The following is a 16,821-nucleotide window of genomic DNA, read 5'->3' as shown; positions in this document are numbered from 1 at the left end:
CTACGGTCCCCACGGTCCTCTCAGGGCTGTCTACTGTCCCCTCAGAAGTCTTCTACTGTCCCCTCAGAAGTCTTGACCTCTATGTAAATATTTTTTAAAAAAGGTCTTGACCTCTGTAAATATTTTTTATCTTTTTTAATAGAAATATTTTTTATCTTTTTTAATAGAAATAGATTAGAAAAAAAAAATTGATTAATTTATATATATAATACTAATTACCTCACACAAACACATTTAATCATTAAATGATGTCAATTTTTGTAGGCAATATTTCTCTATTTTTGTAGGCAATATTTCTCTATGTAAATATTTTTTATCTTTTTTTAATAGAAATAGATTAGAAAAAAAAATTGATTAATTTCTATATATAATACTAATTACCTCACACAAACACGTTTAATCATGATGTCAATTTTTGTAGGCAATATTTTAGTTTTGTAACTATTCCAATTTCATGCAACATTTGATTGTGTTTTCAGATTTTGGCAAATAACCTTATATGATTTTTTACATTATAGATAAAACAACATTATAGATAAAACAAATTTAATATTTTTGAGAAATGAGATGTTCACAAGTGTTTTCAGATTTTGGCAAATAACCTTATATGATTTTTTACATTATAGATAAAACAACATTTTAGATAAAACAAATTTAATATTTTTGAGAAATGAGATGTTCACAAGTTTTATATGATTTTTTACATTATAGATAAAACAAATTTAATATTTTTGAGAAATGAGATGTTCACAAGTTTTATAGCTAGAATGAGGTGTTGACAAGTTTATTACATAGTCTATATATATTTAAATTTGTTTCACGTGATAACATCTCCTCTGGAGGCAATAAGCTTTTCCAGATTTATCCATCATGCAAGAATAATAAGAAAACAAAACACAATTAAGGCCCCTTCATATTTGTTGAGAGTTGGTTTTGTGTTCAAAGTCCAGTCATAGGGAAATTATTTGTCACGATAAAAATATGCTTCCATTATGAAGTTAAGCAAAGCACAATAGGATAAAAATATGCTTCCATTATGAAGTTAAGCAAAGCACAATAGGAATTTTCTGGTTCATCTTTGCCAAAACTCACCAAGAAAAAACATCATCACATCATCTTTGCATCATTGCAGCATCCAGTCTGTCATACATCTTTAGGCATCAAAAGGCTTACATCCATTACTACAAAAGTTCTTAAGCACCTGCTACTGCATTAAAACTGGGTTATCCCTTGCATACAAACACCATAGGAAAGGGTGATTTTTCTACGTAAATCATAAAATAAAATCCTGGTCTCATAATCCTCGATGGGCATGCAAGACCAGCGACAGAGTTGATGCTGAATGCTGCGACCTAATTAGAATCTGAATCCACAGAAACTTAAAATCGAGGCCTAATTGATCTGACAAATTGATGACGTAATGGGTTATCAGAACCTTGGTTATACGCTAAAGCTCCATCAGTTCTATTATCACTAACATTCTATGGTATAGATGCTGCACACTGTTAATCAGGAAGTAGTTTTCCAGTCTACTTTGATCGACTCAGGAATAGAAGATTCAATGCCTTGACCTTGTATACCTATAGCTAATAAGTGGAGTCCATCTCCCCAAGTGCAGACGATATTGTCTACACTGTGTTCCTGCAGCAGGTTCCTTGAAACCTGGCTTACCCAAGTTGTTACTGCTACATAAACTGAGTGAAATCCAATTAGTCTGTACATCGTCACATGTGATTACAGGTCTCCATAATCAGTTTGAACATATGCTTGTGCAGGCTGTGCTTGAACATGGAAGAAGTGTATAAGGAACACAGAAGAATCTAACGAACGGCTGCTGTCAGGGATTGTTGGTCCAACCCTTGTGTTCTCCTACAGCTGTGAAGCCAATAAACCATACATATTGACAAGAGTCAGAAGTACCACATATGCACACTGAGGTACCTGAAACATCTGGATTTGTACCAAAGAAATGAAATGCTACATTCTGAGGGCACGGGGACCAATTTGACAAATTGAACTCACCACTATTAGCACCAATATAACCAAGTGGAGCGTTGATGCTATGCTGGATCAAAATCACTTCAGAAAAGGATCCAATAAGTGCGGATGAATGAAGGTTTAGGTAATACCAATGCAATCAAACTGTGAATCCTCCTGCAAACCTTCATAGGAATTCAATGGTACTCTACACCGTGACACAAAGTATCCGAAATAGCAAAAACTGAAACAATAGATTAACCAATGTTTACATCATTCGCATTCTCTTCCTCTGAATCACTTAGAACTATTAGCTCAGAGTCCTTTTGGAGTTCAGAACAAACATGCTTGGAAATTCTCTGTAAAGTCTGATTACGTCTCAAGAATGAAGAGTCAAAACCTGGCATCATTATTTGTTGAAAAGTCGAGGTTCACACTTCCACTTTCTTCCCGATTGATACTTGGATCTTCATCATCTCCATTTGTATCATTTGCACTGTAGTTGATGGCTGGCACAGTTTTTATATTCCCTGACAAGGTCCTCACTTCCTTCTTGATTAATACTTGGATCTTCATCATCTCCATTTGTATCCGTCGCACTGTAGCTGATGGCTCGCACGATTTTTGTATTCCCCTTTTTCCATCCATGGCATAGTATTTGCTGTAGATGATAAGATAGCACCACCTAATCCCAAATAACTATCTCAATTCCTCTTTATTCCAATTTTTAAAGGCAACTGACTTTCAAATATACCCTCACATTTAACCTGGTTCAAGTTTCCCTGTTGATGTGTAATTTTTCCAATTGAAATAATGATCGATCTATCTGGCCGATGCCAAGGCTCATAGAGCCAGGCATAACCTTCGAGCTTTGGATACCATCTCAATTCCTCTTTATTCCAATTTTTAAAGGCAATACTCTCACATTTAATATGGTTCAAGTTTCCCTGCTGATGTGTAATTTTTCCAATTGAGATAATCATTGATCTATCTGGCTAATGCCAATGCTCACGGAGACTGGCATAACCTTCAACCTTTGGATACCAAGAAGCATCTGGTTTCACCTCAACTTCAGTTACGTCCTTAGAGTAGTTTTTCATCTGCCATATTAGATAATTATAAAGTTTTGACAGGTTAGGAATTAGCATAAATTTGATGTTCCTTTATCATCCTGTTCCCATCAAAAAATTGCAATAAATTACTTACAAAATCAATGATGCTGTCCACATGTTTCTCATCATAGGTTAATTTTTCATTTAGGTTAAATCTATTGCAGAACCAAGAAGATTAATCTGATCCAACTGGATTATGAAATTCAGTTCATATGTATCAGTTAGGTTAAATCTATTGGTGTATTATTAACGACAGCATACCATTTTTACGTTTACACAACAAATTGAATTTTTGACGAGAAAACTTTACCTCTGGGATCTCATGTTTCAAATGCTCAGGTATGTCAGGAAAAAGGCGTGCCAACGATTCCTTTTGCCGCCATCCAGAGAAAATGCGCTGGCCTTGGATACACTTTCTGCTTCTTGTCTTTCTAGATTCTGCCCATCTGCAATATGACTCTGTATTGAAGAACTTGCCATAATAGTGTGCTAATATATCCCCCATTTCTTTAGTTTCCACAAATCTTTTCACTGCTTTAAGATTTTTCCCAAAAGTATACAGCCCAAGTATGAATAAATCTTCCTCACTTTTACTCCAGGATGCACTCGGGCTGCCAGGCACTATCATGTAACCTTTTGAGCTTGCGTCTTCCCCCATATTATGTATTCCTTTCTGCTGAACCTGGCAATTGGAATCAATGCAGTGCTTGTGTAAGTCCAAAAAACCAACTTTTATCTTCTTGACCATCTTGCAACCAACCCTGCCCCTTTTTCTTCGATGCCCATCACAATAGGAAGAAGTATCAAGCACAGTATTAGCTGCCACAGTAGATTCTGTCAGGGTGTCCTCTGGTCTTGAGAAATCTGTCTTCAAACCTGTAATATTCATATGGTCTTCTCTGAGTAGGCCACTGTTACTGATCACATGGGTACATTGATCATTTTCCAGTTCAGATAAATCAACCTGACACAATTCACAATCCTTTTTTATGGCTCCAACTGTGGAAGACTGCTTTGAAGGGAACTCATTATCTGAGAGTCTTCCATTTCCAAAAGGTGAAAAACAACTTATCTGCATTACTGGCACAGGTAATCCCTCCACAAACAGTAGCTCAAATTCATCAGCCTTGTCATCCTTATAGTCCTTACTGTAATTTATTCCCAGTTGATCACAGCCTATTTGCAGCTTAAATGGTGATACTTTGACTTCATAATTATCTCCAATCCGGGGGGTAATATGTGGACTATCAGAATCATCACTGGAGTAAGTAGATGCTGATGACAGTAATGGACTTCCACATATTTCATGAATTGGCTCACTCCCATCATTGCTTTCATGAAGAGATGACTGCATTTCCTGTATTGTGAAAGCCAGTCTCTTCATCTAATGACAGTATAGAGATCTGAGCAGACAAACAATTTTTTTAGGAGCCCAGCATTATCAAGTTTGAGGCCATAAACAGCAGTAGCGACACACTAAAGTACTTGAAATGGGAAATTGGTGGATAACAAAATAGACAAACTTAGATTCAGCACATCAAACAGTGGTTTCCTTTTCCTTTAGTCCTAGCCAAATCTGAAAGCATAATAATTGAGTTCAGAGTTAATCTACGTATGTTTCATCATTAACACAAGATAAGCTTATTATGGTACAAATGTAAGGATCAAATCAGAAATTCCTTTAATTGATTGATTGCACAGCTCATAAATCTTGGATAGACTGAGGAAATTCAATACCAAACAATGCTGTAAAAGAAGAAATCCATCTTGACTAGCAACCATGATTTCAATCTTGCAGATGACTTGGAGCTAAGAGATTTATGGGTAAACCATTTCAAACCACCTTCAAACTTGGATTGAGAACTGTTCACTTACCTGCAAACAAGAAAATAAGAACGGTCTCATACAGACAGTAGGTGAGCAAGGTTTCACTCTTGTAGGCCCAGGGGGAGGCCGAGGATTGATATCACCACTCCAGACCTCAGGGAATGGCTCCCAAGGTGCCGTGGCTCTTCCTCTGCTTCAGAAGGTGCCACATTATCTGAACTTTTCCCTGCTTTTGGGGTGGAACATGGGCGAGGAAGCAGAAAACCAAACCCCCATCTGCAGAAGAGAATGAATCAAGACCGCTGTAAGAGAGCCTTTTCCGGGCTCCCATGAAGGCTATTTTTGTCAAACGATTGGAGTACCCGTAACGCCTAGCTCAAAAGAACCTGCAGAATTGATGCCATAAGAAAATCTCCGTAACTGAATCATACCAGATTTTAATCGGATGGTACACGTGATTTTGGGCAACATACAAGGGAGCAGCATGTGCCTACGCAAGAAAATTCCTTAAAGTTCATAACGCAGATTTTAAAAAGCAACTCTTCTTACTCAAAGAATTGAGTTCACTTTTTTTAATGCTGTCCACATGTTTCTCATCATAGGTTAATTTGTCATTTAGGTTAAATCTATTGCAGAACCAAGAAGATTAATCTGATCCAACTGGATTATGAAATTCAGTTCATATGTATCAGTTAGGTTAAATCTATTGTTGTATTATTAACGACAGCATACCATTTTTACGTTTACACAACAAATTGAATTTTTGACGAGAAAACTTTACCTCTGGGATCTCATGTTTCAAATGCTCAGGTATGTCAGGAAAAAGGCGTGCCAACGATTCCTTTTGCCGCCATCCAGAGAAAATGCGCTGGCCTTGGATACACTTTCTGCTTCTTGTCTTTCTAGATTCTGCCCATCTGCAATATGACTCTGTATTGAAGAACTTGCCGTAATAGTGTGCTAATATATCCCCCATTTCTTTAGTTTCCACAAATCTTTTCACTGCTTTAAGATTTTTCCCAAAAGTATACAGCCCAAGTATGAATAAATCTTCCTCACTTTTACTCCAGGATGCACTCGGGCTACCAGGCACTATCATGTAACCTTTTGAGCTTGCGTCTTCCCCCATATTATGTATTCCTTTCTGCTGAACCTGGCAATTGGAATCATTGCAGTGCTTGTGTAAGTCCAAAAAACCAACTTTTATCTTCTTGACCATCTTGCAACCAACCCTGCCCCTTTTTCTTCGATGCCCATCACAATAGGAAGAAGTATCAAGCACAGTATTAGCTGCCACAGTAGATTCTATCAGGGTGTCCTCTGGTCTTGAGAAATCTGTCTTCAAACCTGTAATATTCATATGGTCTTCTCTGAGTAGGCCACTGTTACTGATCACATGGGTACATTGATCATTTTCCAGTTCAGATAAATCAACCTGACACAATTCACAATCCTTTTTTATGGCTCCAACTGGGGAAGACTGCTTTGAAGGGAACTCATTATCTGAGAGTCTTCCATTTCCAAAAGGTGAAAAATAACTTATCTGCATTATTGGCACAGGTAATCCCTCCACAAACAGTAGCTCAAATTCATCAGCCTTGTCATCCTTATAGTCCTTACTGTAATTTATTCCCAGTTGATCACAGCCTATTTGCAGCTTAAATGGTGATACTTTGACTTCATAATTATCTCCAATCCGGGGGGTAATACGTGGACTATCAGAATCATCACTGGAGTAAGTAGACGCTGATGACAGTAATGGACTTCCACATATTTCATGAATTGGCTCACTCCCATCATTGCTTTCATGAAGAGATGACTGCATTTCCTGTATTGTGAAAGCCAGTGTCTTCATCTAATGACAGTATAGAGATCTGAGAAGACAAACAGTTTTTTTAGGAGCCCAGCATTATCAAGTTTGAGGCCACAAACAGCAGTAGCGACACACTAAAGTACTTGAAATGGGAAATTGGTGGATAACAAAATAGACAAACTTAGATTCAACACATCAAACAGTGGTTTCCTTTTCCTTTAGTCCTAGCCAAATCTGAAAGCATAATAATTGAGTTCAGAGTTGATCTACGTATGTTTCATCATTAACACAAGATAAGCTTATTATGGTACAAATGTAAGGACCAAATCAGAAATTCCTTTAATTGATTGATTGCACAGCTCATAAATCTTGGATAGACTGAGGAAATTCAATACCAAACACTGCTGTAAAAGAAGAAATCCATCTTGAGTAGCAACCATGATTTCAATCTTGCAGATGACTTGGAGCTAAGAGATTTATGGGAAAACCATTTCAAACCACCTTCAAACTTGGATTGAGAACTGTTCACTTACCTGCAAACAAGAAAATAAGAACGGTCTCATACAGACAGTAGGTGACCAAGGTTTCACTCTTGTAGGCCCAGGGGGAGGCCGAGGATTGGTATCACCACTCCAGACCTCTGGGAATGGCTCCCAAGGTGCCGTGGCTCTTCCTCTGCTTCAGAAGGTGCCACATTATCTGAACTTTTCCCTGCTTTTGGGGTGGAACATGGGCGAGGAAGCAGAAAACCAAACCCCCATCTGCAGAAGAGAATGAATCAAGACCGCTGTAAGAGAGCCTTTTCCGGGCTCCCATGAAGGCTATTTTTGTCAAACGGTTGGAGTACCCGTAACGCCTAGCTCAAAAGAACCTGCAGAATTGATGCCATAAGAAAATCTCCGTAACTGAATCATACCAGATTTTAATCGGATGGTACACGTGATTTTGGGCAACATACAAGGGAGCAGCATGTGCCTACGCAAGAAAATTCCTTAAAGTTCATAACGCAGATTTTAAAAAGCAACTCTTCTTACTCAAAGAATTGAGTTCACTTTTTTTAATGCTGTCCACATGTTTCTCATCATAGGTTAATTTGTCATTTAGGTTAAATCTATTGCAGAACCAAGAAGATTAATCTGATCCAACTGGATTATGAAATTCAGTTCATATGTATCAGTTAGGTTAAATCTATTGCTGTATTATTAACGACAGCATACCATTTTTACGTTTACACAACAAATAGAATTTTTGACGAGAAAACTTTACCTCTGGGATCTCATGTTTCAAATGCTCAGGTATGTCAGGAAAAAGGCGTGCCAACGATTCCTTTTGCCGCCATCCAGAGAAAATGCGCTGGCCTTGGATACACTTTCTGCTTCTTGTCTTTCTAGATTCTGCCCATCTGCAATATGACTCTGTATTGAAGAACTTGCCGTAATAGTGTGCTAATATATCCCCCATTTCTTTAGTTTCCACAAATCTTTTCACTGCTTTAAGATTTTTCCCAAAAGTATACAGCCCAAGTATGAATAAATCTTCCTCACTTTTACTCCAGGATGCACTCGGGCTGCCAGGCACTATCATGTAACCTTTTGAGCTTGCGTCTTCCCCCATATTATGTATTCCTTTCTGCTGAACCTGGCAATTGGAATCAATGCAGTGCTTGTGTAAGTCCAAAAAACCAACTTTTATCTTCTTGACCATCTTGCAACCAACCCTGCCCCTTTTTCTTCGATGCCCATCACAATAGGAAGAAGTATCAAGCACAGTATTAGCTGCCACATTAGATTCTGTCAGGGTGTCCTCTGGTCTTGAGAAATCTGTCTTCAAACCTGTAATATTCATATGGTCTTCTCTGAGTAGGCCACTGTTACTGATCACATGGGTACATTGATCATTTTCCAGTTCAGATAAATCAACCTGACACAATTCACAATCCTTTTTTATGGCTCCAACTGGGGAAGACTGCTTTGAAGGGAACTCATTATCTGAGAGTCTTCCATTTCCAAAAGGTGAAAAACAACTTATCTGCATTACTGGCACAGGTAATCCCTCCACAAACAGTAGCTCAAATTCATCAGCCTTGTCATCCTTATAGTCCTTACTGTAATTTATTCCCAGTTGATCACAGCCTATTTGCAGCTTAAATGGTGATACTTTGACTTGATAATTATCTCCAATCCGGGGGGTAATATGTGGACTATCAGAATCATCACTGGAGTAAGTAGATGCTGATGACAGTAATGGACTTCCACATATTTCATGAATTGGCTCACTCCCATCATTGCTTTCATGAAGAGATGACTGCATTTCCTGTATTGTGAAAGCCAGTCTCTTCATCTAATGACAGTATAGAGATCTGAGCAGACAAACAGTTTTTTTAGGAGCCCAGCATTATCAAGTTTGAGGCCATAAACAGCAGTAGCGACACACTAAAGTACTTGAAATGGGAAATTGGTGGATAACAAAATAGACAAACTTAGATTCAACACATCAAACAGTGGTTTCCTTTTCCTTTAGTCCTAGCCAAATCTGAAAGCATAATAATTGAGTTCAGAGTTAATCTACGTATGTTTCATCATTAACACAAGATAAGCTTATTATGGTACAAATGTAAGGATCAAATCAGAAATTCCTTTAATTGATTGATTGCACAGCTCATAAATCTTGGATAGACTGAGGAAATTCAATACCAAACACTGCTGTAAAAGAAGAAATCCATCTTGAGTAGCAACCATGATTTCAATCTTGCAGATGACTTGGAGCTAAGAGATTTATGGGTAAACCATTTCAAACCACCTTCAAACTTGGATTGAGAACTGTTCACTTACCTGCAAACAAGAAAATAAGAACGGTCTCATACAGACAGTAGGTGAGCAAGGTTTCACTCTTGTAAGCCCAGGGGGAGGCCGAGGATTGGTATCACCACTCCAGACCTCAGGGAATGGCTCCCAAGGTGCCGTGGCTCTTCCTCTGCTTCAGAAGGTGCCACATTATCTGAACTTTTCCCTGCTTTTGGGGTGGAACATGGGCGAGGAAGCAGAAAACCAAACCCCCATCTGCAGAAGAGGATGAATCAAGACCCCTGTAAGAGAGCCTTTTCCGGGCTCCCATGAAGGCTATTTTTGTCAAACGGTTGGAGTACCCGTAACGCCTAGTTCAAAAGAACCTGCAGAATTGATGCCATAAGAAAATCTCCGTAACTGAATCATACCAGATTTTAATCGGATGGTACACGTGATTTCTATCGTCTAACATTTAAATCAAAGGCTTACAAAAAGACAGGTGGCATTGGAGGGAGTTCTTTTCATAGGGAAACGCCTTACGGCGTAACAAGTATTAGGCAATTCCTTGTTAGAGGCGATTCCTTGCTGAAGTCAAGAAGGATTAATTGCTCAAACCGAAACGTGAAGAGTCGTCCCAGAAACCTAATTCACCCAAAAGCTCTCGTATACTTCATATTTCTCAATCTCGAATTGAATTGTACTGCTTTTATTAATAACCAAGTCCAGTCGGTGGACTAAATTCAAAATCTCTCCATGCAAAGTGCTCAATTTTCAGCCTAGTTTCAGATCTTTTAAACAAGCATCTTTTTAAACATGAACATCTTTTCAAAATAATCCTAAATACTAATATATATTGATACGCAGCATCTACACATGTAAGAAGTAGCAAGTAGCAAGCCAAAAAAAAAGGTTCTATATATCACATTGATAAGAACAGATCCAACGTTCGCTAGATTTGAGACAATACCTGAAGCAGGACGTTGTTGTTCTGATTTGGAAAGAGAATTCACATATTCCAATACCGGCACTCTTTGAGGATTCGAATTTAAATCGGGAGTCTTAAAAATCAATTTGTTGATGGTGGAGCCGCAAATGCTTCATATTTTTGGCTTTCCAGTGATCTATATTTCGGCTTCGGTTTCTCACCAGAATATAGGTACAATGTAACTTCTCGCAGAGACCGGAATCGAAAGCCGGTAGATTTTTGGACATAATACTAAAGTAAACAACCATTTTATTGGTGTAAATAAAAATAAGACATATGACCCTGCTGTCGCCCAGATTCATCTCCCTTATCCATCTTCATCTCCCTTATCCATCCTTTAGGAAACCACTGGGGAAGCTTTTGAACAGTATTCTTTTTATTTTCCGGTGCTTTCTGACTCTTCGTTTCCTTGCGCTACTGGACTGTATGGGAATGACTGCTCAAGCATTGTAACGGCTCTCAGTACTGGGCTGTATGAGAATTACTCTGGTCAAGCATTGTAACGGCTCTGTTTTCCAGCTCAAATCTCTGAAACGGAGAATAAGAAAATATGTACACACAATTAATTAAACAACTTAAACGGTGATAACAGTAAAGAAATGTTTGATCTAAAAGCTTACAAACAGGTTTTAGGAAGAAAAGTGTTGATTTCATGCTTTGAATAAGGAAGAACTAATTTTTTTTCTTCGGGAAAAGTGTTGATTTCAAAGGAAGAACTAATTTTTCTAAGTTATTTTGGAAAGAGTTCCAATCTAAATATAAACAAACTGAAAATAATATTATTCTCAATAGTTTGGTAGAAAAATAATGATATTAATAGTGTTAAATATTAATAATATTTAACACTATAGTACAACAATTTACTTGAACCTGCAACATTTCATCTCAAATTTCATTTAGGACAAGTATATTCAAACTCTGATTATTAGTTGATTTCAAGTCTTGTTTTAAGGCCTTTTTCCTTCTGTGGTTTTTTACTTTGCTTTTGATTATTGCTTTAGTATTTTTCAACTTCTCTTAGCCATGTAGACCGTACATTATAAAATTGATGGGTCTCCTTCTTAAGTAGATAGGTGTCTTTTTGTAATTTTCACACATAGTGTACAATGCCTCATAAGTACATCTTGAAGTTGACAAGCTATAGCTAAGGATTTTAACATCTTTGTTGCAATTCTTTGGCCAGCCATTGAAACAGAGGTGATGTAAGCATCTTCCACTTCAACAATATTCTAACAATATAAGCACGAGTAGTCTCACTCGTGTGTATAAATTATTGAAGAAATAAAATCAGTAAACAAAATAAAAATAAAAATTATAATTTCCTTGTAAAAAAAAAATTATAAAATTGATTTAATAGTAAAAAAAATTCTAAAAGTTAAATTATTAGTGAAAAAAATTCATAAAATTGAATTAATTCCGTTTCTAATTTTTCTTTGTCTCTGAATGACTAACCTCTAGTGACTTACTAATTTTGAAAAATAGAAACGCGTATGCAAGATTGTGCTTCGTGTAAATGGAGAGAGGGGGATTTAGGAACAAACCTGTAAATGGCACTCGCACAATCGTGTAAATGGAGAGAGAGAGGGATTTACGAACAAACCTGTAGATGGCACTCACATAATCGTGTAAATGGAGAGAGAGGGATTTACGAACAAACCTGTAAATGACACTCTCATTTTCAAAGGACAAGCCAAGTCATTACACTAACCTAGCCATTGACTAATTTAAATATTAAAAAAACAAAAATAAAAAAATAAATTTCAAAAAAACAAGACAGTGCAAAACGAGTATGGTCATCCATATACTCATGATTCATACTCATGATTCACCGGGAGGGGTCGATGGGTTTGAAATCCCTTTCCTTTCTCATCAACGATATCTTTTGCTTTTACAATGAACAATATCTATGTGTGGGGTTTAATGAAGTTTTATCAGGTTAGATCTAATAACTTGTAGACTTAATAGAGTAGATAAGAGCCGTTCAAATTTATGAGGTATAATTTAGTAGATTTATATATAGTTTAGCTTTTAGTGGGTTTTAGGCATAAATTTATGGGGAGGAGTTGATGGTGGGTGTGTCCAGAATCCATTAATACATATGTTGACCTAATGAATTTCTATATGTGATATACATATAGATCTAAAAGCAGATCTTAGAATTTATCTAATAATGCATAGATCTGAGCTAAGAATGTGTAGATCTAAAGTTTAATACAATTTTTTTTATTTAGTTTTTTATTTTTCCAATCGTCAAGATAAAAATCTAAATCCAAATCACAATCACAATATACATATGTTACTCTACAATATACATATGTTACTCTACAGATAAATTTCTTCTCAATAACTTACTTTCAACTTGCAGAGGAAGAGTTTCTTCTCAATAACTTACTTTCAACTTGCAGAGGAAGAGTTGTTGTCGCGCAGTCCCTCATATATTCTTTGTATTCGTTCTTTTCTCGGCCTTGAATGTTAGGAGAAATAATGCATCTCGCTTTATACAACTACTCTTTTTCCGAGTTGGGCATTGTTCTAAGAACATCATCAAGCTTTGCATATTTCCCTTGAGGTACAGAAAGAGGTACCGCATCTTTCTCCTGATAATCAGAAAGAGGTACCTAGGTACCTCTTCTTCCTCTTCCCCTATTATTTCTATTTATAGCATTAGGGTTTTCTTCTTATACTTCAATATCTTTACTCTTTTTATTCCTGATTAGGGTTTTCTTCTTATACTTATTATCTTTATTTTTTTATTCTCGATTAGGGTTTTCTTCATATACTTAATTATCTTTATTTTTTTTATTCTTTATAAATATGATTGTCCACGAAACCCTATACTGGGTGTTCTAAAACATCAGGTTATTTTTATACTAGAGTGTTATAAAAACATCATGTTAAATTGTAATTGGTGTAATTGTAAAATGCTAAATTTACAAAATTTTAAATCTATGTTGCTTAAAATATTTCTAGCTAGTTATGCACCTTTTATTTCTAATTTGTAATGGGACTTAGACTTATTGGCATCATGCTCACTTCCATGTACCTTTTGGCTATGCATTTACTCCCACTATAGTTGTTGACATCAAAGTTTTTATTAAAATGTTTGAGTTTTTGTCACCATATCCTTTACCCCAGTATTAAAGAAATTAAATTTGTCTATTAACATGTTCTTTTTCTTATAATTGTTAGTTTATGCCTCTAATTAGTTCAAGACTTATCATTTCCATCAACAAGGTTTTATCATCATGCAACATGCAACCACATTTTTAGAGTCCAATGGTTGGCCCTTCCACTACCACTACCTACATGATTAATATTTTAATATTATTATGCACAATTAACTAAGTGGTTTCCCATCTACTTTGCCAAAAATAATTTTGAATAATTCAATATCCAATTATTGATATTTAAATATTATTGTACATTGCCAACAATAGATTTTGAATAAATTACATATCCAATGAGACTTATTTTGTTTTGTTTATTATGTGTTAGGTAATGATCGACGTTGTTAAACATAGTCATGGAGCAATCAATTAAATTATTGATTGTGACTTGTCTAAGTTAGCTCACTCTTTCTTAAGAAGACATACTAGTTTTTCACAAGGTTGTTAAACCTAGTCATGGAGCAAGCAATTAAAATCTTGATTATGACTTGTCTAGGTTAGCTTATTCTTTCTTTTGCTAAAGAATAAGAAGACATATTGGTTTTTCATATATCTTAATCTTTAAATTTGACGCTCTTGATTATGACTTGTTTGGGTTAGCTCATTCCTTCTGTCACCTAGGAATAAAAAGACACACTTGTTTTTCACATATCTTAATCTTTAAATTTAGTGTTTGCTTAGTCATTCCAATATTTCATAAAGACTTACCTTAAATTTATTCATAGAAAACAAAAAAAGGAAATGGATTTTTACACTCCCTAGCTTATGGGAATGTAATTATGAGCATACGAAAATGGTTGCAATATATTTATCTTATTAAAGATTGCATTTCCTCTTATTTTTTTACCATAGTATATGGCCATTTACAAATGGCAACTTAATAGTGAGTATTTTCTTGTCCCTCCATCTCCTTTTCTCATAGTGGGATTAAGATTAACAATTATCTTTATAAAGTCCCTAGATGGAGTGGTAGGGATGCAAAAGGTGGGGAGGTGTGTTTTATCCTTCCCACCAGCTTACACACCTAAGGGAGGTACCAACACACCCCATTAAGTCATCATTCATATCAATCCGAAGCATCGAAAGCCACACTCAGTTTCTATACTCTACGTGATTGACAATTAATTTATGGGAGCAAGGGATGTTGATGAACATGGCAGATGATACCAATGGACCAAATAAATTGAATGGGAGGTGTACTAGGTTGCAAGGTAAGCATGTCACCTCGAGATTTCACACCAGGGAAAATCATAATTGGCGAAAGGGGGCATGCATTCAATTTAATACTACACTCATGGAGTTGGAAATTAACTATTTCGTTTGGCATTCAAATCAATTATGGGACACCTCCTTGGGGATGAACACATTGTGTTAGCTAGGCACATGGAATATCCTCTTCTTCGGCTACCAGAGGAAGAGAGTCATTGGCATCCTCTCCTCATCATGCATTCTGTGAAGGTGCATGGGAATTTTGAATTCCACTTCTAGGGGATTCTAGAGCACATTAGTTTCATTCCAACCTTTTTCCTCAACCTCCCTAGCGATTTTGAAAAGTTAGATCTATTTATGGGAATATCTATAATGGTTTCATGAGAATGCGGTCATGTTGAAGCAAAACTTTTCATACAAGATCTCTTCCCTCCTTGGCAAGCCACCTCCAAAAGAAAGAAACTCCAAGAGGCATCGAAATGTAATTGTGTTTGGTTTGTTTGTTAGTAACTTTGAGAGATTATTAGTGGGGACCTCTATCTCCTCTGATGGGTCGCGAAGTCTAGTCCTACTATAGATTTTTTACTCCCATGCTCCCCCTATTGGCATCACTATTTGTTGGCAAGGATCCCCAAACTGGGTGCTTCGAGACCTCAAGGAGGTAGAACTTAATATGTCAAGCAGAGTCTTGTTCGGCTCATCAATATTCAATTTCCTTTCCAATGATAGAATTGTCTGCTTCTCGGTGAAAATGACACCTATCACTTGTGGCTCTTGGTCAACATCTCTAATGCGATCTCCCTAACTACCAAGTGACATGTCCCATCAGTGAGAAAGGGTACAACGAGGTGTTTCATATTACCAGGAATGGGGTCATTCTACAACGTAGGTGTGGGCTAAGAGCTCAACAACTAGATATCAATATATCACCCCTCAATCGGTACAAATGAAAGGTGCACTGTCACAGATACAATATTTCTAGCAGAGGTGGTAGAGCCATTCACTTGCATAAGCAATCATTCCTCCACAAGAACGATCCCTGATGACTTTGTCAGACAACGGTATGCATACATACATATATATGTATATATGTATATATATACACACACACACACACACACACACACATATATATATATTGTTGAATTAAAGAGCAGAGAAAGAAAGAAACAGATATATTGTTGAATTAAAGAGCAGAGAAAGAAAGAAACAGCAAGAATAAGAGAGAAGAAGACCAAGAACAGAGAAACTGAAATGTATATCTGATTATTCGATGATTAATTTCCTCCATGGCATTCGATATATTCATGTCACTACCGTTACATAACTAAAAAACTTTATTCGTTACAAAGCAAAACTGTTTAACTACATTTGATAACCGAAGTTCGTTGTCAAACTAACAAACTCCACCTTGACAACAACTTTCCCATTCATCATCTTTCCTGCAAGCCAAGAGAAGCTAAACACCACCGCAACTTCTCTACTGTAACTGGCTTTGTGAATATGTCTGCACAATTTTCTCGTGTGTGGACCTTTTTAAGAGCTACTTTTCCACCATCGATCACATGTCTCAGAAAATGATATCTCACATCAATGTGCTTGGTTCTGCTGTGATAGGCAGGATTTGTGGCCAAGTGAATAGCACTTTGACTGTCACAAAGTACACTCACTTTCTCCTGCGTCCTTCCGATTTCATCGAGCAAACCCTTTAACCAGATTGCTTCTTTACTGGCATCTGAAGCAGCTATATATTCAGCTTCGGTAGTGGACAATGCAACCGTGTCTTGAAGCTTTGACATCCAACTAATTGCTCCACCTGCAAGAGTAAAGACGTAACCTGTAGTAGATCTTCTTTTGTCCAAATCACCTGCATAATCAGCATCTACATATCCGCAGACTGATCCTTCACTACCACCAAAGACGATGCAATGATCTCTTGTGCCTC

The 16,821-nt window shown here is 36.7% G+C and overlaps 2 protein-coding genes across 7 annotated transcripts; both read right to left on the bottom strand.

Moving 5' to 3' along the window:
- Positions 1 to 1,178: 1,178 nt before the first annotated feature.
- LOC149257366 (uncharacterized) lies at positions 1,179 to 7,398 on the bottom strand. Of its 4 annotated transcripts, none has more exons than XR_016256726.1 (4): positions 7,263 to 7,398; positions 5,698 to 6,790; positions 4,965 to 5,406; positions 4,269 to 4,492 (listed from the first exon to the last, which is right to left on the bottom strand). XR_016256726.1 is itself a non-coding variant. In XM_089414148.1 (3 exons), exons 2-3 carry the CDS (start codon positions 4,471 to 4,473, stop codon positions 2,973 to 2,975), a joined length of 1,179 nt encoding a protein of 392 aa, XP_089270274.1. In that variant the 5' UTR covers positions 4,474 to 4,492; positions 4,965 to 5,668; the 3' UTR covers positions 1,179 to 2,972. The 4 variants fall into 4 exon arrangements, 2 of the variants coding, with proteins under 2 accessions (XP_089270274.1, XP_089270279.1); XR_016256728.1 differs by having other exon boundaries at positions 4,965 to 5,302; XM_089414148.1 differs by lacking the exons at positions 5,698 to 6,790; positions 7,263 to 7,398 and adding an exon at positions 1,179 to 3,077 and having other exon boundaries at positions 3,400 to 4,492; positions 4,965 to 5,668.
- Positions 7,399 to 7,462: 64 nt separating this feature from the next.
- LOC149257365 (uncharacterized) lies at positions 7,463 to 10,783 on the bottom strand. Of its 3 annotated transcripts, none has more exons than XM_089414144.1 (3): positions 9,561 to 10,170; positions 7,996 to 9,088; positions 7,463 to 7,600 (listed from the first exon to the last, which is right to left on the bottom strand). In XM_089414144.1, exons 2-3 carry the CDS (start codon positions 9,067 to 9,069, stop codon positions 7,586 to 7,588), a joined length of 1,089 nt encoding a protein of 362 aa, XP_089270270.1. In that variant the 5' UTR covers positions 9,070 to 9,088; positions 9,561 to 10,170; the 3' UTR covers positions 7,463 to 7,585. The 3 variants fall into 3 exon arrangements, with proteins under 3 accessions (XP_089270270.1, XP_089270269.1, XP_089270268.1); XM_089414143.1 differs by lacking the exon at positions 9,561 to 10,170 and adding an exon at positions 10,483 to 10,783 and having other exon boundaries at positions 7,567 to 7,704; XM_089414142.1 differs by having other exon boundaries at positions 7,567 to 7,704; positions 9,561 to 10,175.
- Positions 10,784 to 16,821: the final 6,038 nt, after the last annotated feature.

Source organism: Pinus tabuliformis, chromosome 6 (genome assembly GCF_031772625.1).
Source record: "Pinus tabuliformis cultivar Carrire ecotype Pingquan chromosome 6, CPIR1, whole genome shotgun sequence".
Taxonomy (NCBI): Eukaryota; Viridiplantae; Streptophyta; class Pinopsida; order Pinales; family Pinaceae; genus Pinus; species Pinus tabuliformis.
Note: the sequence above shows the minus strand (reverse complement) of the source record. Positions and strands in the feature narration are given on the sequence as shown.